This window comes from Podarcis muralis, chromosome 5 (genome assembly GCF_964188315.1).
Source record: "Podarcis muralis chromosome 5, rPodMur119.hap1.1, whole genome shotgun sequence".
Taxonomy (NCBI): Eukaryota; Metazoa; Chordata; class Lepidosauria; order Squamata; family Lacertidae; genus Podarcis; species Podarcis muralis.
In genome coordinates this window covers 4,132,755-4,155,754 of record NC_135659.1, presented here as the reverse complement: position 1 = coordinate 4,155,754, position 23,000 = coordinate 4,132,755, and the positions used below count along the sequence as shown (strand labels likewise).

Below are 23,000 nucleotides of genomic sequence, written 5' to 3'. Positions count from 1 at the left end.
TTTCCTTAAAAGCAGTCAGTTCCCTGCTGGTGGAAAGACAACAAGGAGGGAGCCAGGACAGCTTCTCCAGAGAGGGAGTTCCAGAGTCTAGGAGCAGCCACCAAGAAGGCCCTTTCTTGTGTCCCCAACCAGGATGGTGGTGGGACCGAGAGACAGGCCTCCCCTGGAGGTCTCAGAGCCTGGGCAGGTTTGTGTGAGGGAAGATGGTCTTTCTGATAGCCTGGATCTGAGCCATGTAGAGCTTTATAGATTATAAGCAGCACTTTGAATTGTGCCCAGAAATAAACCGGGTACAGTCCTGACACAGGTTTACCATCTCACCCTCTGTTTGCAAGAACTAGGTCATTGCACCTCCCATTTCGCTAACATCTGCCTCTTGACCCTGTATCTTTTTCAATCATCGATTAATGCAGTTACTTTAAACGACAACTTGCACAAAATTCATAAAGTTGTCTAAATTGCTGGAACAAGCAAAGTAGGTAAATGTATGTAAATCTGTCCAGCTTGCATATTGGTTACACTTGTAGAATTCATCACAAAGTTTGAGGTTTTGTGAAGTACATGGAGGAAACATTCTGAGAGTGTTATTGTCCCCACTATAATAGCATGGTGATGTTAAAGACCTCTTTGTGTGTTTTCAAGTGACTCAGGATACAGCGAAAGCCTCTGTTGCTTCTGACCCTGAGGCTTCAGCTCTCAAACTCCTCCTAGACAGGCGTTTTTTCTCTCAGTATTGGAGTCCAGTGGAGACAAGAGGATGAAGGACAGGCTGCTGGGAGAGGTTTATCGCTCTTTAAAGATCAGAGCATTGCTATATGTGAGAACACTACAAAGGGGAAGGTCCTTCAGAAGACGCACTTGGGGTCACATAGGGAACTGTTTGAAATGTTTTCCTATTTTCTTTGTTGTAAGCCACTTTGAGCATGATTTTTTGGTGTGTGGGAAAGCGGCATACAAATAAAATGAATAAATTAATCCGGGGGCTCCCCTAATGTCAGCACATTTCTTGTCATGTGTATGTGTGTAACCTTTCCTGAATAAATGACCTAGAAGCCTTTCCTGTAACCAGAGGGAGCTAACCTACTTCATACATTAGTAAGGTAAAGGTAAAGGGACCCCTGACCATTAGGTCCAGTCGTGACCGACTCTGGGGTTGCGGTGCTCATCTCACTTTATTGGCCAAGGGAGCCGTCGTAAAGCTTCCGGGTCATGTGGCCAGCATGACGAAGCCGCTTCTGGTGAACCAGAGCAGCGCACGGAAATGCCGTTTACCTTCCCGCCGGAGTGGTACCTATTTATCTACTTGCACTTTGACGTGCTTTCGAACTGCTAGGTTGGCAGAATCAGGGACCGAACAATAGGAGCTCACCCCGTCGCGGGGATTCGAACCGCCGACCTTCTGATCGGCAAGTCCTAGGCTCTGTGGTTTAACCCACAGCGCCACCCACGTCCCACTTCATACATTACTTGCCAATATAGCTTCTTCCCTCCCTAACTGGATAGTGATCTCCAGTTCATTGCAACTCGGATGCATCTGCTTTCTGCAGACAGATTTCCAGTGCACAGCACCTCGTTTTCTCAGTGTTCCTTCCGTGGGTTGTCTAAACTCCTCTGGAAACTTCATTCATTTGCCCACATTGTCCAGACTTTCGTTTTCTTTTAAGTTCCATTTTTGGAAATGGCCATTACGCTTTGCGATCACTGGTGGATTTGAGGTAGGTGATTTGCTGAGATAGTGGAAACTGCATCAGATATTTTGCCCATGGCTAAATACAGCCTTTCGACTGGGTAGTAAATTGCAGGTTTTAGCTCCCATTAACAGTAAAACAGAAAATTCCTTCTCAGCAGTTTCTTATTTAGATATTATTAATCATTCCACTCCCTCACCATAGGCTGGTGTCTTAATTTAGCTTTCAAAAAAAGGTTCCCCCTGTAGTTTAGAAGGTAGACAATCTAAATTAATTTTTAGCTTGTCATGATAAGTCTGACTAAAGCCCCAGGGGTTTGTTCATTAGGCATTCACTATCTTTTGCAAACTATTCCAAAGAAAAGCACCTACAAGCCAGTAAAAATATCAGCAGGGAGAGGAATAAACAACCCAAAGGCTCTTCCTTTTGCAATGAAAAGCTCTTGCTTTTAAGCAAGGAAAGAATGAAGAAGTACAGAATGGGGGTTAAAAACCACAACTGCATTTTTCCCTTTTATTATATAAGACAAGGTAGTAAAAGACTAAGAACAAACTTTTATCCCTTTTTATGTTCACAATAACTCTGTTAGGTAGATTATGCTAATTGTGATTTGTCAAAGGCGTCATGAGAAGATTCTCGAAATATCTGGAGTAATGCACTCGTAAAGATATCAAATCCAAGCTCGTATTCCAACAGGCAAGTGTGTTTGAAGGTCTTCAACCTTTAAGTGAAAGGGGTTTTGAGCTTTTGTATTAAAATTCAGACAGAATTTGCATAAACTCTACATTTGCTGGACTTTGGGGTGTATAGATATGGATTGAAAACAATTAAGATGGATTAGAAAGATTCAGACAAAGAACTTGTCCACAATTCTTGTCAGGGCCGACAGCCATGTGAAGGCCTTAGAGCGCCACAGAAATGGGGAGGGGGTCTGACTGCAAGAGTTGTATTCAGCTCTTGTATTTATTTTTTAACATGTGAATATGAGTTACATATGCTCTTTGATTTATTAGAACAAAAATGAAGCGTATTAAGTGGTCTGCAAAGTAATATTAGTCAATGGAATAAAAGTTTGAAAACTGCTACTCCAGCACTCTTAGTACACACGCAATGCGGCAAAAAGGCTCCTCCAGCAGATCAGGGGGATGAACATGTGCTGATGTGATGTGCCACTTAACAGCTGGTGACATTAGCAGAGGACCAAGAACATCAGCCTGGCTGCATGAGGAAGCAGAGCAAGATAGTACTGTAATAAGAAGTGGCCTAAGATGTTGCTTAAGATCTAAATATAATCGTGGCCACAGGTCATGTTACTGAACTTTTGTGAGCTCACTGGTTAGGATCCAAACCTTATTCTACTGAACTTTCTACATCCAAAATGGTTTCTAGCATCACTACTTGGCTTCCCTTGGTATTAAGGGACAGCGCATGGAGTGGCTTGTATTTCTAAAAATTAGTTTCACTGAAAATAGTTTAAGAGGAAAAACTATAAGAGAGACACCACTAAGCTAGAACACTCTAACATGGTTGTCTCCCTAGCCAGTTGATTCGAGAACCACCTGACTGTCCATCAGGTTAAAAAACCAGAAGCATTTTTATTGGGGATAATAGGTGAGGAAATTCTAAAGAAAGACGAACGACTATTCAGGTATGCAACAGTGGCAGCAAGGACTTTATTAGCTCAAAAATGGAAGCCACAGGAGACACCAGCGATTCAAGAGTGGCAAGTGAAGAGGATTGAATAGTCACAGTTGGCAAAGTTGACCGGGAAAATCCGAAACCTGCGGGATCAAGTGTTCCAAAAAGACTGCAGTAAATTTATGCAATATTTGAAGGATAATTTAAGAAACTTAAGAAACTTGTAATGTTGTAATGTTGAGGTTATGTACTTTTTACATATTTATTTAAAATTTGATAATTGGATATAAACAGAAAAAAATAGAAATGCTGTGAAATAGAAACACAGTGGACACTCAGGTTGCAAACGTGATCTGTGCAGGAGGCACATTCGCAACCCGCAACGTCCGCAACCCACAGCGCTGCGCATGCACGGGTTGTCATTTGGTGTTCTTGCTCATGCGCGAGCGCCGAAACCCGGAAGTAACCCCTTCCGGTACTTCCAGGTTTTGGCGCGTCCGTAACCCAAAAACGTGCAACCTGAACTGTCTGTAACCCGAGGTATGACTGTAAGTAAGGTAACCATGAGATGGGAGGGAGGGAAGTCGATAGCTCTTTTGAACAAATAAGAAGGCGAAAAAATAATATATAATGGAAAATTCAATAATTACAATATAAAGAGGTTTACTGTGCTGGAACATCTATCATAGGTGGTCACCTTAATCAGATAAAAGCTTAGCAGCAAACTAGATTCATGAGCCAAGTGGTCACCTGTGGCTTTAGCAGACAGAGAACTGAACTAGGACTTCAACTTCACCAACACATCAGACCTCTTTTCAGCAACAGCTTGTTATTGTGGCTCAGAACTCTGTAGGAGACTCTGGCTGAGGGCCTCTGCTTACTTGCTGGTGCACAGCCAAGGAACGAGGTGTTTTAAGGTTACGGGCTTAGCACCTCTTAGACTCTTGTGCCCATGAAAACGTTGAGAGTCCTGTGTGATCTCCAGGTTGCTACTTAGCGGATGTTTGCCAGCATCACAAGGGATTGTTCTCACCCCCTGCAATTCATGTCCTTGTTTTGCTTGTATGGATTTCAGCAATTCTCTGATTGACTAGTATTATCCAAGACTAGGTGCCTTTCTCCAGCAGTTCCACATGGAACCTGGTCTCTTGCACAGAATCAGGTCAACCAGCAATTATGCCTCTAGAATCAGAGAAGTATGCAAAATTCTCCATCCCACCCAACCTATGCCATCTCATATTCCTTTGTTAAAAAGTTGGTGTTTTAGTTTTGCTTTAGTTTTAGGATTTTGTGGAAGAGCATGGGGGCAGGAGAATGAAACTGGGCCCCTCTGGACAGTCTGTGCCCATGAGGATTTGCAACACTATTGGGGCAGTCTTTTGAGCAGGGCTGTTTTTTTAGCCAAAACTCACCAGAACTCAGTTCCGGCACCTCTCAGGTTGGCGCTATTGCCATTTTAAGAGAACAAGGGAGGTGTTCATGGTAAGTTCCAGAACCTCTTTTTCTAGAAAAATAGCACTGTTTACGTGATCCCATTTTCAACAAGGTTGGTGCCTGCAAAAAAGTGGGGAAGTCACAGTACTTCATTTCCGATCAGTGCATATCCCATAACCTTTCATACCACAAAGGTTTAAGATGGGTGGGGTTGCCCTGCTTTTCTTGCAGTACAGCCCCTCAAGAAAGCAATAATGTGGTAACATTGGGAAAGCAATGCAGAACAACTAATAAATCAGAATAAATCTACCACTAATGCACCATTATTGTGTTAATTGCATGCTGCAGAACACACCCTCAATAAAAGACCAGTCTGGTGGGGCCCACTGTTCCTAATGCGGTGAAAACTATCATTTGACAGCATAATAGCTACCTTATGTTCACGCAGCAGTTGAGGATAAGGGGATGTTAAACCACTTATTATTTGTAGCTTCAGCAGGCTATGTTTGTATGAAGAAATAAATGAACAAGATATCAGGAGTTTGTGTAGTCCCATAGGAATTAACATAGGGAAATTAGAGACACTAGATACCATTCCTGTATACAGTTAGATCTCTTTGTCTTTAAAACAATTTAATTCTCCCTCCATTAAACTGGAGTTCTCACCAATTAAATCTGATTTTTCATACTATAATTTCACTGGGTTTTACCTCAGCACAGTACCAGATTAACAAAGTACCTTTTAGCAAAACCTTAACAAGAATTAAAACAAGTTCTTCCTCTCAAAGGGCATGACTTCACCCGAAGAATCCTGGCAACAGTAGTTTCCTCTGGGTGCTGGTAATGGCAGCTTTGTGGAGGGTTATTTGGGAGAAGTCATGCACTTTAAATGTAAGGTGTGTTGGCAGCCTGAATAAGATTTGGAGAAAGCTTGGGGTTTTAATGTGCTAAATGAAATAAGAATGCCTGTCTTTATTAGGAAGTCAGTGACTGTCTGCAAGCATCCCATTCAAGGAGCTGGTGCTGCCACCACAATATAAAGCCTGGCCCAGGTTTGCATTCAACTTCTGAGCCTCTGTGTAAGTACAGTGGTACCTCGGGTTACATACGCTTCAGGTTACAAACGCTTCAGGTTACAGACTCCGCTAACCCAGAAATAGTGCTTCAGGTTAAGAACTTTGCTTCACGATGAGAACAGAAATCGTGCTCAGGCAGCAGGAGGCCCCATTAGCTAAAGTGGTGCTTCAGGTTAAGAACAGTTTCAGGTTAAGAATAGACCTCCAGAACGAATTAAGTACTTAACCCGAGGTACCACTGCATATCTTTCAGTGGGTTAAGCGGTTTTATTCCATTTATTTAGAAAATATCTTGAGCTGTCTTCATCTAGCCCGGTGCATTTCTGGACAGGACAGGAACCCCCTTGCAAACACCCCCCCCCCCTATTCAACACGGTGGGGTCACCAAGGGAAAGCACTTTTGGCCTTGACTACGGCTGCTGTTTCTCACTTCATAGTTCAAAATAACCCCTCTCCACACCCTGTAGTAATCTGTCCAGTATTACGTTTAAATATACCCCAAGCTCTACATTTGATTCTTGGCTATTAAAAACTAGTTAAAACCATTTTATTTCATTCACAAAAGAAAACCTGACATGGGATTCTGATCAAGGTTTATAGACAATGGGTGAGACATTTATTGATCCTTTTTGTAAGTTGTTATTTGTCTACTTTAGTGTATTATTTATATATACAGTCATACCTCTGGTTAAATATGCTTCAGGTTGAGCGTTTTCAGGTTCCATTCCACGGCGACCCAGAAGTAACGGAACGGGTTACCTCCGGGTTTCGCCGCTCACACATGCGCAGATGCTCAAAATGACATCATGCGCATCTTCAGAAGCGGCGAATCGTGACCTGCAGATGCGCAGATGCGGGTTGTGTTCTGCTCAGGATGCGAACGGGGCTCCGGAACGGTAATCAAGAAGGGGTTCGGGTGGGAAGCAGTTTTGAGTATGAAACTGGTGGGTGGCTGTCATGAGTTCAGATCCATTTCATAGAATCATAGAATCTTAGAGTTGGAAGGGAGCCAAGGGTCATCTAGTCCAACCCCCTGCAATGCAGGAATTTCAGCGACAGCATCCATGACAGATGGCCATCCAGCCTCTGTCTAGAAACCTCCAAGGAAGGAGAGTCCACCACCTTCCAAGGGAGTCTGTTCGACTGCCAAACAGCTCTTACTGTCAGAAAGGTTTTCACGAATGTTTAGTCGGAATCTCCATTCTTTGAACTTGAAGCCATCTGTTCGAGTCCTCCCGTCCAGAGCAGGATAAAACAAGCATCAAAGAAACTGAAGGTACCTTTTATCACCTTTGGTGGACGTGCCCGAAGATTAAGGCTTTCTGGGAAATGATATATAATGAGATGAAAAAGGTACTTAAATGTACCTTCCCTAAGAAACCAGAGGCCTTTCTCTTGGGCATTGCCTGCCAATTGGTGTCAAAGAAAGATAGGACATTCTTTTTGTATGCCACAACAGCAGCAAGAATTCTTATTGCAAAGTATTGGAAGACACAAGATTTACCCACTTTGGAAGAATGGCAGATGAAGGTGATGGACTATATGTCATTGGCCGAAATGACTGGCAGAATCCGTGATCAGGGGAAAGAGACGGCGGAAGAAGAATGGAAGAAATTTAAAATCTATCTTAAGAAATATTACAAAATTGATGAATGTTAAAATGTTGAGGTTCTTTAGAAAGATAAGGAGATTACAGCGATAAAAGATTAAGTTAAAGAAAAGAATAATGAAGGAATATATTTGAGAAATCTAAAGTTAGGATTTGCTGAAATAATTTTTAAATTTTGGATGCAGAAAGGGGAGGTTTGGGGGAGTCCGAGAAGTAAGGTTTATGAAAAAAAAAGTTATGAAATTATACATGTTTGTTTGTCTTTTTATTTGTTTGTATTGTGTATAAAAAATTGTAAAATCAATAAAAAAATTTATAAAAAAAGAGGATAAAACAAGCATCCTCCCTCTTCCATGTGACAGCCCCTAAGATAGCTGAAGATCTCCTCTCAGTCTCCTCTTTTTCAGGCTGAACATACCCAGCTCCTTCAAGCATTCATCGTAAGGCTTCGTTTCCAGACCCTCGATCATCTTGGTCACCCTCCTCTGCACATGGTCCAGCTTGTCAGCATCCTTCTTAAACTGTGGTGCCCAGAACTGGACACAGTATTCCAAGTGTGGTCTGACCAAGGCAGAATCGAGTGGTACTATTACCTCCCTTGATCTGGACACTAGACGTCTGCTGAGGCAGCCTAGAATAGTGTTAGCTTTCTTTTGCTGCTGCATCACGCTGTTGACTCCTGTTAAGCTTTTGGTCCACCAAGACCCTTAGATCTTTTCCACCTATACTGCTAGAAAGCCAGGTGTCCCCCATCCCATCTTAGTGAATCTGGTTCTTGCTGCCTAAGTGCAGAACCTGACATGACTCCCTATTGAAATTCATTTTGTTCGCTTGCGCCCAGTGCTCCAATCTGTTCATGTCATTTTGAATTCAGATTCTGTCTTCTGCAACATGAGCTACCCCTCCCAGTTTGGTGTCATCTGCCAATTGCATCCCCTCAATTCCATCATCCAAGTCATTGATAAAGCCATTGAACAACAAGGGGCTCAGGACAGAACCTGGTGGCACCCCACTTGCCACTTTTCCCCAGGAGGACGAGGAACCATTCATGGCCGCTCATCATGTCCCGGCCGTGGGCAACATTTGCAGCCTGGTGCATTGCACCACCATCTCGGAGCCACACTGCTCCCGTGGCTGTTGCTCTGCCTCCCGGGGTCACCGCCTCTGAGTTCCCGCCGGAACCCAGCCGTTTGAATCAGCCAATCTGCAGCGGTCCGGGGGGCAGAGCTAGGAGGAGCAGACCTTACCGATGCAGGCTTCCCTCTGGTCCGTTCCTCAGATTTAAAGGAGGCCAGAGGCCTCTGTGCTAATCTACTTTGCATCAGCATATGGGGGGCTGGGCTAGATGACCCAGGGCCCCTTCTAAGCCTGTTTTCAGTAACACGAGGGAAGGATCCTGTTCATTAATTAGTCATGCGGTCATAGGCATGCGTGCACATGCGGGGTGACAATGCATGGCTAGTTCACACGTGATCTATGGTCCTCTTTCTGTGGGAGCATGCATTCAGATAGATAGATAAATTTATTGTCATTGTCCGTATATACACAGTATACACAACAACGAAAATCAAACACCCACCCAAAGACCGGGTTCACATACACATTTGCACGTATCTCCAACACTCTCATCCTATTCAGACATAATCTATAAAAACATAACATACTCCAGAATATAACATAACCTATTAAAGGCATAACCTAACCTAAAACCTATCTCATTCCTTCCTACTCCCTGCTTGCTATTTCTTGCAACTGGCCCTGAGATCATTATTTAGTGCAATCAGAGCTCTTGGATAGAAACTATTCAGAAGGCGTGTGGTTTGTGTTTTCATTGTCCTATATCTTCTGCCCGAAGGCAACAGTTCAAAGAAGTTGTGAGCAGGATGGGTGGGATCTCTCAGGATATTGTGTGACTTCTTCAAAGTGCGAGACGTGAAGATCTCATCCAGGGTTGGTAGTTGGAGCCCAATAACATTCTGGGCAATTTTAATTATTCTCTGTAAAGCTTTTTTATCCGTTTCAGAGCTGCTCCCATACCACGATAATATACTATAGGTTAAGACACTCTCGATGGTACTGTGATAATAGGACAGAAGTAGGTGCTGAGATAGATTCAGTCCCCTGAGCATTCTCAGGAAATACAACCTCCCCTGCACCTTCCTCACAACCATATTAATATTTGCAGTCCATGAGAGGTCCTCAGAGATATAAATGCCCAGGTATTTAAAACTACCAACCCTCTCCACCTCCTCGCCATTTATGTGCAATGGTAAAAATACACTTTTCTTTCTCCTAAAGTCAATTATGAGTTCTTTGGTTTTTTTGGTGTTAAGCATAAGATTGTTTTCTTTACACCATTGAATTAACCCCTGTACTTCTTTCCTATAAGCAGTCTCATCGTTCTCACTAATGAGCCCCACCACTGTTGTATCATCCGCAAATTTGATGATTGTGTTGGACTTATACAGTGGGGTGCAATCAAATGTGTACAGGGAATAGAGAAAGGGACTTAGCACACATCCCTGAGGGGCTCCTGTGCTTAATACTAGAGTAGAAGAATAGTAAGGTCCCATTCTCACTGTCTGCGGCCTATCAGTCAGGAAATTCCTTACCCACAGACAGATCTTCTGATGTATACCCAAATTGGTCATTTTAAGAAATAACCTGTCTGGCAGAATCCAGAAGCTGGATAGTTACTGTTGTGTTCTAGTGGAGCTCTATATAAGCAGGCTGGCTGAACCCTTCAGTTCTGCTCTGTTCTGGCCTCTGAATAAACAAGAGCTGTTTGAAGAATCGCTGTGTCGCCTGATATGTTCACCCACAACTTAACAGAATCCAAACAAAATTAATTATATATTTCTTTATTTATATATTTGGAATTGTGGGGAGGGGGGAACTGGGCGTGGGAGGGGGGGTAAGAGCTCCGCTTGAGCTGCTGGTCTCACTGCTGCCGTTGCCTGGAAGAGAAAAGAAGAGAAAGGATTCTTAATATTTTAAATGATTATTATGCTGATAACCCATCTTTCTGCTCCCTCCGCCCCACTGCCAGATTTTCTCTGGCCTCCCTGTTCCTGAGGAAGAAAGATTAACACTCACCATCCACGTTGGTATCGGTGGACTCCACCCCCTGGTCGCATGGTCTCACAAATATTGATCTGATCTTAACCTTCTCCTCCTTTCCGTCCTTCATGATGTTTACCTCCTCCTTCCACTCATCTCCTTCCTCCTCCTGGCAGACCAGGGGATGTATCTTGGGCAACCGGCAGCAGGAGACCAGCAGCCTGCGGATCCTCCTCAGACTTCGGAACCTAGGGAAGAAGAGGAAACAGTGAGGAAATGGGTTCTAGAGATCTCTGTGCTGGATTTGGAGCACCTGGCAGCTAAACCTCCCCTACGTTTCAGAAAGGAGGAGAAATCCTACTTACACTTGAGATGAAGAGAGTCTCTGAAATCTCTCCCACATCTTGCTTTGCTTTCCCTCACTTCCTATCCTCAAATGGTTGCTCTTACCAAAGTGCTCAGCCAAGTCACTCAAGCAGGGGGACGTGTCACAATGGAGGACATGACCCCGTTACTTTAGCTATCTTGCTTAATAACAGGCATTGTTCCCCTTCACAGTCACTTTTCAAATACAGTGGTACCTCAGGGTACATATGCTTCAGGTTACATACGCTTCAGGTTACAGACTCCGCTAACCCAGAAATAGTGCTTCAGGTTAAGAACTTTGCTTCAGGATGAGAACAGAAATTGAGCTCCGGTGGTGCGGCAGCAGCAGGAGGCCCCATTAGCCAAAGTGGTGCTTCAGGTTAAGAACAGTTTCAGGTTAAGAACTTTGCTTCAGAACGAATTAAGTACTTAACCCGAGGTACCACTGTATACTGATCAGCCTGAAAGGTCTAATTCCAGCCCAACCTCCCCAAACCTGTGCCTTCCAGATTTTGGGGGACTACCTCACCCATCAGCCCCCTTAGCCTGCCCTGACCAGTTGAGTGGGCAGGAAATATGGCAGTTGTAGCTCAGAAGACCTGGAGGAGACCAGGCTGGGAAAGGCTGGTGTTCCGTGAGCTTCACAAAATGAGCTTTTCCGTGTTGTCCTTTCCCCTTCTTACTCCTCCTTGTGATGGCATCTTGGAGCCGCAACATCTCCTGTCCCCACACTTGGAACAGTCCTGCCAAGTCGTGTGTCTAAGTCTCCTCTTCCTCCTTTATCTTCTTCCTGTGCCTTTAACAGCATGGCATAGATCTCCTGTTTTAGTTTACCTTATTAAAAATCTCTCTGGGTTTTTTTGGTCTCCTGTTTTGCTGATGCCCCAGTCATGTGCCTGGCCTGCCAGTTGGGTAGTCCAGCACCGGGAAGGAGAAATGCTTTGCTGGCAAAAGAAGAGAGATGAAGCATTACCTTTAATAAGAACAATACAAAGCTGACCTGAAAAGGACAGGGCAGTCGTGGGTTCGAGGCGCCTCCAGGCGGCCCTTCTGCAAACTGACATCCTTTGTGCATTAAAGATTAGGTGAGAACACAGTGACACCTTGTGGTAGATACATGGCACTGTTTTATTTATAAACTATATTTGCACCATAGGGACAGAACACGTTCGGAGCCATTGGTTGCCACTTCCAGTTTAAATTGGAATGGGTTGTTGCCTATACAGTGATGCTGCTCTGCGCCCAGAAAGAATTGTGCTCCACAGAAGCAGACACTTTTTATTACTTTGTCGCTTTAATATTTTTCCAGCAAGGCGTCTCCAAACCATAATTCCTAAGAGTTGTCGATTTCTTTCTGTTTAAAGGAAGGTTTCTAGCCCTCGTAGATGTGAAGAGTTATTTGAAAATATGCCAGGCAAAAGACCCCAGCATGGAGGCCCCAGCAGTATTGTTATTTACTAAATGTATATACTGCTTTTCCACCCAAATGAGTCCAGGGTGGCAAACAACACGAGATAAAACAGTAAGACCATTAAAGGTAAAGGGACCCCTGACCATTAGGTCCAGTCGTGACCAACTCTGGGGTTGCTGCGCTCATCTTGCTTTAGTGGCTGAGGGAGCCGGCGTTCAGCTTCCGGGTCATGTGGCCAGCATGAATAAGCCGCTTCTGGCGAACCAGAGCAGCGCATGGAAACGCTGTTTACCTTCCCGCCAGAGTGGTACCTATTTATCTACTTGCACTTTGACGTGCTTTCAAACTGCTAGGTGGGCAGGAGCAGGGACCAAGCAACGGGAGTTCACCCCGTTGCGGGGATTCAAACCGCTGACCTTCTGATCAGCAAGTCCTAGGCTCTGTGGTTTAACCCACAGCGCCACCTGCGTCCCTAGTAAGACCATTAGAAACAGTTTAAAAACATTTTAAAACCAGTTCCAGTACAGAGGCAAACTGGGAAAGTTCTCCACTTAAAAGGCTTGGGCTTCACTGGGCGCCACGAAGGCAACAGAGAGGGCACCTGACTAATATTCAAGGAGAGGGGATTCCAAAGGGCACCAGCCATGATGCTAGGGGCCTCATTCCTATACAGTGGTAACCTCGGGTTACAAACACTTTGGGTTAAAAACTCCGCTAACCCGGAAGTAGTACCTCGGTTAAGAACTTTGCTTCAGGATGAGAACAGAAATCGCGTGGCAGCGGGAGGTCCCATTAGTTAAAGTGGTACCTCAGGTTAAGAACGGTTTCAGGTTAAGAACGGACCTCCAGCTGGGCAAAAGAGTTCATAACCCGAAGTACCACTGTATTGTCCAGAATGGGACTACCTGAGAAGATGCTAAGGAGGGGTGAGACAATCATTCGGGTCGCCTGGTCCCAAGCTGCACATGGGGCTTTATACACCAAATCCAAACCCTTGAACTTAGCATGGTAGCTAATTGGCCTCCCATGCCCAATATGTTATGTTTATCAGAAGGGGAATAGTAGTTACCTCAACCAGAAGGGCATCCCCTGTGGGAAGAAACAGCCCAGCCCACCCAGCCTGTCTCAGCACTCCGGAGCCTGTGAGACCTCAAGGTTTGGCACTGGGACCTGGTTGACGAAGCTTCTGTGGGTGGTGGGTGCTCATCGTCCCCTCCAGACACAGAGGCAGTCAGAAATCAGAGAAAGAGCGATCTCACGGTCAGGGATAGCGGACTGCCCTCCAGGTGCTACCGAACCACAACTCCCATCAGCCCCAGCCAGCTTGGCCAATGATCAAGGATGCTGGGAGCTGTAGTCCAGCAACAGCAGGAGAGCACCACAAGGCTAGCCCTGATCTAGATCCACCATTTCCTGGTTCACTCTGGGAAACCATTTTTAAATGCCTCCTGGGGTGGAACTGAGAGCTATCCATAGAAAGCAGCGGCCTAGCCAAAGATTTCGGTGTAGCTGCGTGTCTGGACGCCCCACAAATAAATGGAAGCAGTAAGCAGAGGAAGTCCTGCTCTTTCTAAGTCAGCTCATATTTCACATAAAAGCATTGCTTTTCATCACATACAGACATGGGCATAGCCAGGGTTTTTGTTACGGAGGGCAGACTTTTGTTGGGGGGGGGGCAGAACCTAAGATTTATATTGATTTTTATTGATTTAAGGCTGCGCCCATGCAGGCAGGAGCCTTGTGCTTTGTTCAGTTGCATGCAGATGGGTTGCAGTTTTAAATGTGCAAGAAAGAACTCGTGAAAATATCCCTCTCCCAACAGCAAGACCACATTTAGAAAGTGTAGGGACCTTGTCTCTGCTGCTGTTTTTGTTTTGCTTTTTGCCAGCAGTGGTGGGGGGGACACATTTCCCAGTCGCACATGCAGTAAAGTCTTTGATTTCCCCATTAATTTCTATGGACAGGTCTCTCATGTTTGCTCAGTGAGATGGGGAAAGCCTACTGATATCAGAAACTTGTGAGGCTTGTCTTTCTGTAGCTCTGCATCTTCATGCATGGAACATAGTAGACGGCGCCACAGCAGCCCTTGCCTGCCTGCCTGCCCCTCCTCCCTCTATGCGCTCACAAAATCACCTGAAATACATTAGGTCTCTAAGACTGGATTTGGGTTCAGACCCTGGTCTGGCCCAACGGCATCATGGAGGGATGTACGCCCAGCACTCCCAGTGCTTCATCCGCTATTGCTAAGGAAGATAATGCCCCAGTAAATGTCTCTGTATGTTAGCAGTAATTTGCCAATTGGAACCTGCTACCATTTCCTCCCGTAATGTCAGAGACCTTCCAGTGCCAGCCCAAATGATGCCCCCCCCCACCTCAGACATCAATTCCTGTTTTCATTTGTTACACACGCACACTTTATTGTGCTGCATGAAGCCGTTCACTTCAGAGCTGGCTCTGGAAGCGTGTCCTTGCAGCACTCTGAGATTCGCCTTAATCTCTGGAGGGAACCAGGGAGAACAGGTCTGGGAGCCAACAAGTCTCTTGGTTTCTAGTTGCTAGGCTTTCCTAACACAATAGCTATCTTTGGGCTGACGTTCTTAATTACCTTTGGCTTGCTTGTGGGCTTAGACTGAAGATTTGCTTGTTAACTAGGATCCAAATGAATTCTACAGAATAAATCAAGTCCCTAAGGGTTCCTTGGAACCCCCCTCTTAGAGTCTCTGATGGTGGGGAAAGTTTTCAAGTCATGTGATTTTGGCAGGGGAGTGGGGTTAATCCTTTGAGTAAGATCACCTTGTGTGCATGATGTTTTCTTTGTATGTATGTATACTTGCATGTTTGCCTGCGTTTGCGCAGATTGCTGTGTCAATTTAGTTGCCAGTAGTCACTGTACTATTACATTTGCATGCAATAGATTGTGGGGTAGGAATTTTTGTAGGAGAAAAAGCCATAGAGCCGCTTGCAAAAGCCTCCAGGTATCAAGATTTCTGGCTTTTCCACAGCTTCAAAATAAAATGAGATAATAATTAGTGCTGGGGACTGGTGGCACACTTACCAAAGCATGCTATATTTAGTCTTTTACAAAGCTGAAAAATAGCAGGCAATGGCAGGGCTCCTCTCATTCTTGCAGATTTTGCTCAGTCTTGCAAACCTTTTTTCTTTTTAGTTTTTTGTTCTTGTCTGGAGCATCAAAACACACACCTGTAATGGGAAGAGAGCCCAGAAGGGAGTTCACCTGTGCATGCTGCTTTGTAAAGGAAGAGAGCTAGGCGAGAGCATTTCCAAGGGAGGAATATCTCTGAAAGGGTAATCAGTTATCTCCCTGCAACACAGTTCCCTCTCCCCCAAGGCCCCACAACAAGGAAAATCTCCCCTCCATTGCATGGGGAGAAGCTATTGTCAGAACAGCGCAGGCTGACATATCACTACTTTAGTGCTTTACTTTATGTATTATGTTTTCTTCTAAGAAAATAAATGTGTGCTGCTTTGTATCAACTGCAAAGACCCTTCCTGAGTGATGATTCCACATCACATGTCTGTTTCTTATTTGCAGAGCAGTTTCATGGGGGCTGCTCCCCTGAGTCAAGTAGCTGCCCTGTTCTTTGCCTCCGCCTACTAGGCAACAAGCCAAATCCATCTAGTAGAGCCGGCAGCAGCCGCAGCGGAGTTTTCACGCAGCACTGGGAGCTCTCACTTGCCCTGCAAGCAGCCTCAGTTGTGGGAAGATTTGGGTCTAGTGTTCAGGATTTCAGGAGCTTTCTGGATTCCCCACCGCCATGTGTTCCTTGGGGAAGGGCAAGCAAAAGACAGAAACAGAAAGTGATTGCTGGCTTTTAACATGATCAGCCTTTCTTTGCTCTGTGGATTGTGCCTGGAATTCCACAACTAGCCTCAGGGTCCCTGTGATCCTGAGCAAAAGAGAATCACAGGACGAATCCTTCAACTGTAAGTGCTGCTGCTGTTCTCCAGCATTTCTTCTCTTGTGTGTTGGCAGGGGCCCTTGCAGGGTGTGTGCCAAGGCCAGGTGCCAAGGAGGACAGGGCTTCATAGCTGTGTGGGCCATTTTGGCATTTGCAACTTGCCATTGCAGGGATTAGAAATTTTCCTCTTTGATCCGAGCGTTAAAGGAACAGGAAGAACCACTGTTCTCCTTCCACGTGGCCACCTGAGAGAAACCCAAGAAACCTAATGTTGCGCCATCTTTCTTTGGATGCAAAGAGGACTTTGGGTGGATTAGTTTTACACTGGCACACGTCAGCTGGCCTGATCCACCTGCTCCACTGCAGCCAGGCCACTCACCTCTTTCTTAACCAATCCCAGAGTTCTTCATCTCAACCCTCCCCCATTCCTATGTGACTCGCACAACAGACATTGCACATCTTCTGGGATGGAATAGTGGCATTTTTGAAATTCTGTACAGCAATGCCCCAGGGCAGCTGAAGGAACAACGTGGCCAAGAGTCAAGGCATAGTCTAGCATCTCTTTCTAGCATTCACAACCCATGAAAAGCTTCAGGACTCTGCTCCTTTACAGCAGAGCTGGAGGCACAGGAGTAAACAACTTAAGGAAGTTATAGGTGTAACAAGTTCAGCACTGTTTACTCACGCATTAAAAGGGGTATGTCAACAGCAAGATTTACTTTTTAGCCTTCCAGAACAGAGTTCAGTTAATGTGTTAACTATGGCTTAGGTAACAGCCCTTCTCATAGCAACACCATCTGCGTAACACAACAAACGCAGACCCCCTGTTAAGGGTTTGGCAATTCCAGGATTGTTCCTTTTCTCTTTCAGATCTTTGGGAGCGCCTGACCTCACGCGGCCCAGTTCACAGCCTGATTCTCTGCATGTTTTTTCAGAAGTAAGTCCCACTGAGGAAAACCCGGTTGCCGTCTGCCCAGATTCAGCAGTACAACGCAGATTTTCCCAGGGAGAGCTCCCGCTCCAAATAAACACACACTTGGACACAGAGCTTTAAAGCCCAGACCTCACCTTTCCATAGAAATACAGCCCAAAAGGAAGTCTGGATGAGCCCTGAGTGTGGACAGAATCACAGGAGATCCCTGAGACCACGCCGAATGTGAGCCTAGACCTGTTCAGATTAATGTTGCTTGTTCTGCTGTAATGAGGCAACTTCTGATGGGATCCAAATTTTTAAACAAGATTTGGGCACCCCAAAAATAGAGGCATCTTCCCACTTATGTCAGGGTTACATTCTGGGCCCCTGCACACATAAGTGAAATTGTGTAAAGTGGGGAGCACCCTCTAACAAGCCTTTAAATGCCTGTTTTCTTCTGCTCTCCAGCGCTCTCTCTCCACAACGCTCTCTTTAACTAGAGTTGAAGTTTTGGGGCTGGCTGCAGAAAAGTGGCGGCTGCTGCTGCGCTACCCTGCTCATCAGCTCCTAGGCGGGGAGGCTGAGGAGCCTAACAAAGCCCCACTGTGCCTCTGGTCTCTTTGGGACTTCCTCTGCCCTCACTGACGGAGACTCTCCAGCTTGAGGCATTCTCAAAGTAAAGGAAGGATTGAACTCTGATTAATAAGAATACACACAGAGGCTTGAACCAGCAAGACTCTGGGAAGGGTGCGTATAATAATCTCTCTCCCTCTAGCCCTCGGCCCAGGTCGTTTTATTCACAAAAGAACTTTTTACAGGGTGTTCGTAAGAACCAATCAGATTTCTTCTGAGCATTTCAACAAACCCCACGTGGGGAAAATTAAACTACCAAAACTAATTAAGCACGCCTATTTCTGGGGTAAACAAAACAGAACTACAAAAGGAGTGCCGTCTGGCAACCCCGGAGGTGATAAACAAGCAATATAGATGATAAGAATGATGGCCAGGAAGACAGCGGTCATTATCAAACAGTGAGATCTGTTCCCTGGCCCTAAGATTAACACCCTAAGATTAACATACCAGAAAAGCTACATCAAAGAAACTGGCCACTGTCTTTGATGACCCAGGATGCCCGCCTGGTGAAGCAACTGGCAGTGTACGTGACTGGTCAAGAAAGAGAAATGGAACAGGGATGCAGAGGTGTGGATTGATCCAGAATCATATCAAAATAGTTTAAACCCAGTCAACGCAATGCTTTCATTGCTGACACAGATGGCTTACTCTATATTTGTTATAATTCCTCATAGCAATCCCACCTGATCACTGCAACAGCTCTCTCCCACAAATTCCTGGTATGATTCAATTTATTTAATTATTTCCCGGCACCACAAATATATGCAGTCATGTTCAAGTAGAATGCACATAAGTGGGATATGCTTGTACATAAATAATGTCTCAGTAGTGGAGGATAAATTTGCATGACATGTTTAATCACAACATTCAGAAAGTCTATGCAAATGCTGGGCTGTTAATTGGACAGCTGGGAGATATGCAGCTATCTTGAGGGAAAGAGGATGTGGGGCTGACCTTGCTCAATCTTTTTCAGATTCTCCAGGGGTGCCCAGTAGCCTTTCTCTCTCTGGGACTAAAGACAGACATGGCAGGTGGGGAGACCTCCAGGCGCTGGGAGGCCGAGAGGCAGGATGGCAGGAGGGCAGAGGCCAGGCTCATCCGAGGACTGCAGCATTTAGAAGACGCCCGTCTCTCCTATTTGAATTCAATGATGAAGGAACAGCGGAGACTCCAGCAGGAGCTCATGAGAATGCAGAAGAGTGAGGAGCTGTTTCCTCCTTCTTTCACCCAATGCAATGGCAAATACTGTAAAGCCACATTTTGAAAGCAGGGATTCTGCAGTTGGAATTAATTTGGTGCAGAATTTGACCCCTGTCACCAAGATTACCCTTGGAAGGCCGCTGATATCCTGATCCAGGAAGGGAAGAAGCAGGCTTCCATGTGTGCCAGTGGGGTTGCATATTCTTCCACTGAATTGTCTGGGTGCATCTTTTGGATGTAGACTGGAGATGGCATCTCTGCCCATCTAAGACTGCCCATTCTATGCAAGTTGTTCCCCATGACTAGGGCTAGTTTAAGATTAGAACATCGGTCAATATGGTCTTAATGACCTAATCAGACCCTAGTCATAGGGCACACTGGTTGCAGTTCAGTGCCAAAAAATGACCCCCATCCTCCTTGGTAAACAGCCTTTCCCCACCCTTCTTTGACTCAGATGTAGCCCAGTTGATGAAAGAATCTTCCTTTCAGGGTGAAAAGCAATTTGGGGAAGCCATTTTGAGTGGACAAACAGCAAGACAGGATTAAGCCGTCCCATTCTGTCCCTTTGTTGAAATTGACAGCCTCCTTCCAGCTGTTCCTCAGTTAAAACAATCACAAATCATTCACACATCTCCTGTGTAGAGCAGCAGCAGCCAATGTGGGGCACCCCACATGTTTTGAGTTACAACCCCTATAACCCTATCCAGCAGCCCACAGAATCTGGATGGTACCATGTTGACAATGCTTGATCTAGATTGACTCCAAAGTCCCTGTTTGGGGACTTTTAATGCAGGTGGGATCCTGATAACCGCCCTGCTCCTTTTCTCCCAAGGTCGCTCCAAGCAGAAGCTTTCAGTGGGCCCTGGACGCAGAAGCATAAAACTGGCTCTTCCACTCCTGTCGCCACAGGCAGGACAGGATTACAGCAGATTCCAAGATCCAGCACAGCGGTAAGGGTGTCTGTCAGGAGAACTTCACATCTGGGCTCCTAAAATGTGTCTAAGGAATGGAAATCCAAGTTTTATTCTCATTTCATGAGCATTGCATCTGCTGCCCATTTTCCTCTTCTATTTCAGCAGCCTTGTTTTACCACAGAATTTCTCCCCATTTCACGGCACCATACTAGCCCTTCCTTTCCATACCTCTATCACATGACTGCCTCCTGACAGACAAGCTCCCTCCCAGCTTTGCTAGAGAGCAGCTTCAGCCTCCAGCCATTAAGCCATGGTGCAAAGGCGAGAGAGAGGTCAGCCAGCGGAATGGAAAGAGGCGGCTTGTTTTTGGAGGGGTGCATCAGTCAAAAACGCTTATGAAGGGTGCAAAGTAGGACTGGAGAAGGGGGTGGCTTGAGTCCCAACAGAGCGACCTGGAGGGCTGCATCTGGTCCCTGAGCCTGATATTTGCTATCCATGCACACTGAACAAACTACAATTCCCAGGATTCCCACGGGTTGCCATTTTCTGGTTTGCCTCAGGCAGGAAAATGTATTGGGCTGGCTCTGGATCTCCTCCTCTCCTCCCATGTGGATCTCCACCCCCTGAATCTGTTCTAAATCTCTGGAACAGATTTGGTAACAGTGCAGGATATGTGCAGAGGGGGGAAAGTCCCGTTGTGCCAGCAATAATCCTTGTGTGAGCACAGTCCGTTAACTGACTACCACCTGAACTGTCTCTGACGGTGGAGACAGAACAAAGCCTTCAAAACCTCAACTGGAAGTTTAAATGGAGGATGGAGGGAGAGTCACTGCGTAAACTTTGCCTCATGCAAAGTAGCAGCAGCCTACTCCCTACTCCACATACTCCCTACTTCATAACACTGAACAAGAAGCAGCAGCCAAATCTTGGCACTCTCGTGAGGGTACTTGCCTGATAACATGTTGGCAAACACATCCACTCTTTCCACTTCAAAAAAGATATGAGGAAACGCTCTAATTTAGGGTTAGACCCTGCCAATTAGAGGCTGCACTTTGCCCTCAGAAGCACATGGACTTCTAGGCCACTGAGGTGGTTGCCGTTTCTTTATACTCCGTGCAGTGAGGAACTGAAACCATCCTGCGTAGGCAAGGGCTGTGTGACTCTCCCTCTTTTCTTCCAGATCCAAGAGGAAAACACTGGCCAAGGCAGGAGGCTTTCCAGGGACAAGCCAGCCTTCCTTGTATCTACAGAAGCCTGATGGTGATGTCGCAAGAAATGAAGAGGCCAGAAAAGGGCACTTGCCCCCCTTGAATGTCAAAGACCAAGACACCACTGCTGACAGGGACATCGCCACCCTAAAGGACTCCATCGCCAAGCAGCTGTGCATCTCCCCAGAGGCTGGGGAGGGAGAGGAAGCAGATGGAACCGAGGGCCGAGGGGAAGGGCCTGCAGAGAAGGAGAGCAGAGCTGCTGCTGGAGCCAAGGGCACTAAGCTTGTGACTCTCCCAGGGCAGCGAAGGCCTTCCCTTGGGCCTGAGAGGCTGATCATGGATCCAGAGGCCTATGCGGCAGATGGACGCCTCAGGACCATCTATGCCAGGCCAGATTTCCTAAAGTCTTATGCGGAAGCTAGGAAAGCCCGCTACATTCGCCACAAGAACGCTCCTGCCTGGGAAAAGGAACTGAGTCTCCAGGAGATATTTGGACACAAAAAGACCATGCAGCATTCACCACAAGGGCAGGCTATGATGAAACCACAGCCCTGAGTGCACGGGGAAAGGATGCCATGACCCTCCAAAATCATGGCACTCAAGGTCACCATCAGCTCAAAGCAGGCTTGCACGCCCTGAAATAGCCCACCAAGCCAGTTGTTCCCAGGACTCTTCCATATGAAACCCTGGGCTTTGGGACTTGGGTAGGGTGTTCTCAGCATGCTGGTGGCACATAACTCTGTTTTTCTGCAACATATGAATCAGCTGCGCAAGTCCTTGGTCAGTTTGGTTGGGTGAAGGTGGAAAGTTTCTTGGAACTGCATTCTGATCTGTTTTGCAGGTTTGTGTGCTCGGGAGGCGCCCAGCACCTTCTTTATACACCTTTAGGCACAAGGCGAAAACATTCCTTTTCAACCAGGCCTTTGGCTTACAACATATATATCCTCTTAAATATGTTTCTGGGGGTGGGGAAGGGGTTGTTTTGTTTTGCTCTTTTTATTGTGTATTTTGTTTTTTTTTCTTGCATTTTTATGCTGCGAACCCCCTGAGAGCTACAGATGGAGGGCAGTTTTGTAGTCTGGGAGTGCTGGAGGCCCACATGCCTGCAGTGTCTCGTTCTTTCCAGGACTGGGACAACTTGGCCACAGAGGTGCAGGCCTTGGTAACTTCCAGGACTAGACTACTGCCATGGCACTCCAGGTTGGGCTGCCCTTAAGGCCAGTTCAGAAGCTGCAGCTAGTGCAAAGTGCAGCAGGTGATTGCTTTGCAGGGTGACCCATCGTCAACATGTCACTATTGTGGAAGGAACTGCACTGGGTGCCTATATGCTACTGGACCAGGCAGCTCAAGGTTTTACTTTCAGATTTTACTGAAGCTTTTTCATAATACAGTAAGATGAAAGAGTCCTGTATCAGGAAGTTTTTAATGTTTAATATTTTATTATGTTTTATATATGCTGTAAGCCACCCAGAGTGACTGGGGGAACCTAGGCAGATGGGCAGGGTATAAATAATAAAAATATTATTATTATTATTATTATTATTATTATTATTATTATTATTCTAAACAAAAGAGAGAAAGAAAACAGAGAAACAGAAAAGAAAATGCAGAGTGTCCCTCAAAGGTAGCTCTTAACCCTACAGCTTTCCTTTCTTCTCCCACCCTGGGAGATCTTCCCCTCCCTGCGTCCTTCACTCAGAGTCCTTCACCAACCGTCCATCACCTTCATGTGTGCGTCATCCTTGTAGCCCAATGACGACCCAGAGCAGAGGACACCCAAAGGAAAAAAAGGGGGGGGGGAATGGGAAATTAAAGGGGGAGAGAAATAAAAATAAAAAGGACTTCTGATTTTCCATTTGTCAGTTACAGGCAGCAACCATTTTGCATGTGGGTTCTGCCCTCTTCCAGGTCCAAAAGGACCCACAAA

At 45.8% G+C, this 23,000-nt stretch overlaps 1 protein-coding gene across 2 annotated transcripts; it reads left to right on the top strand.

Annotated features, from left to right (window-relative positions):
- Positions 1-17,034: 17,034 nt before the first annotated feature.
- CCDC190 (coiled-coil domain containing 190) lies at positions 17,035-22,609 on the top strand. Of its 2 annotated transcripts, XM_077928185.1 has the most exons (5): positions 17,035-17,139; positions 17,584-17,862; positions 18,722-18,947; positions 19,781-19,898; positions 21,043-22,609. In XM_077928185.1, exons 3-5 carry the CDS (start codon positions 18,773-18,775, stop codon positions 21,626-21,628), a joined length of 879 nt encoding a protein of 292 aa, XP_077784311.1. In that variant the 5' UTR covers positions 17,035-17,139; positions 17,584-17,862; positions 18,722-18,772; the 3' UTR covers positions 21,629-22,609. The 2 variants fall into 2 exon arrangements, with proteins under 2 accessions (XP_077784311.1, XP_077784312.1); XM_077928186.1 differs by lacking the exon at positions 17,584-17,862 and having other exon boundaries at positions 17,079-17,139.
- Positions 22,610-23,000: the final 391 nt, after the last annotated feature.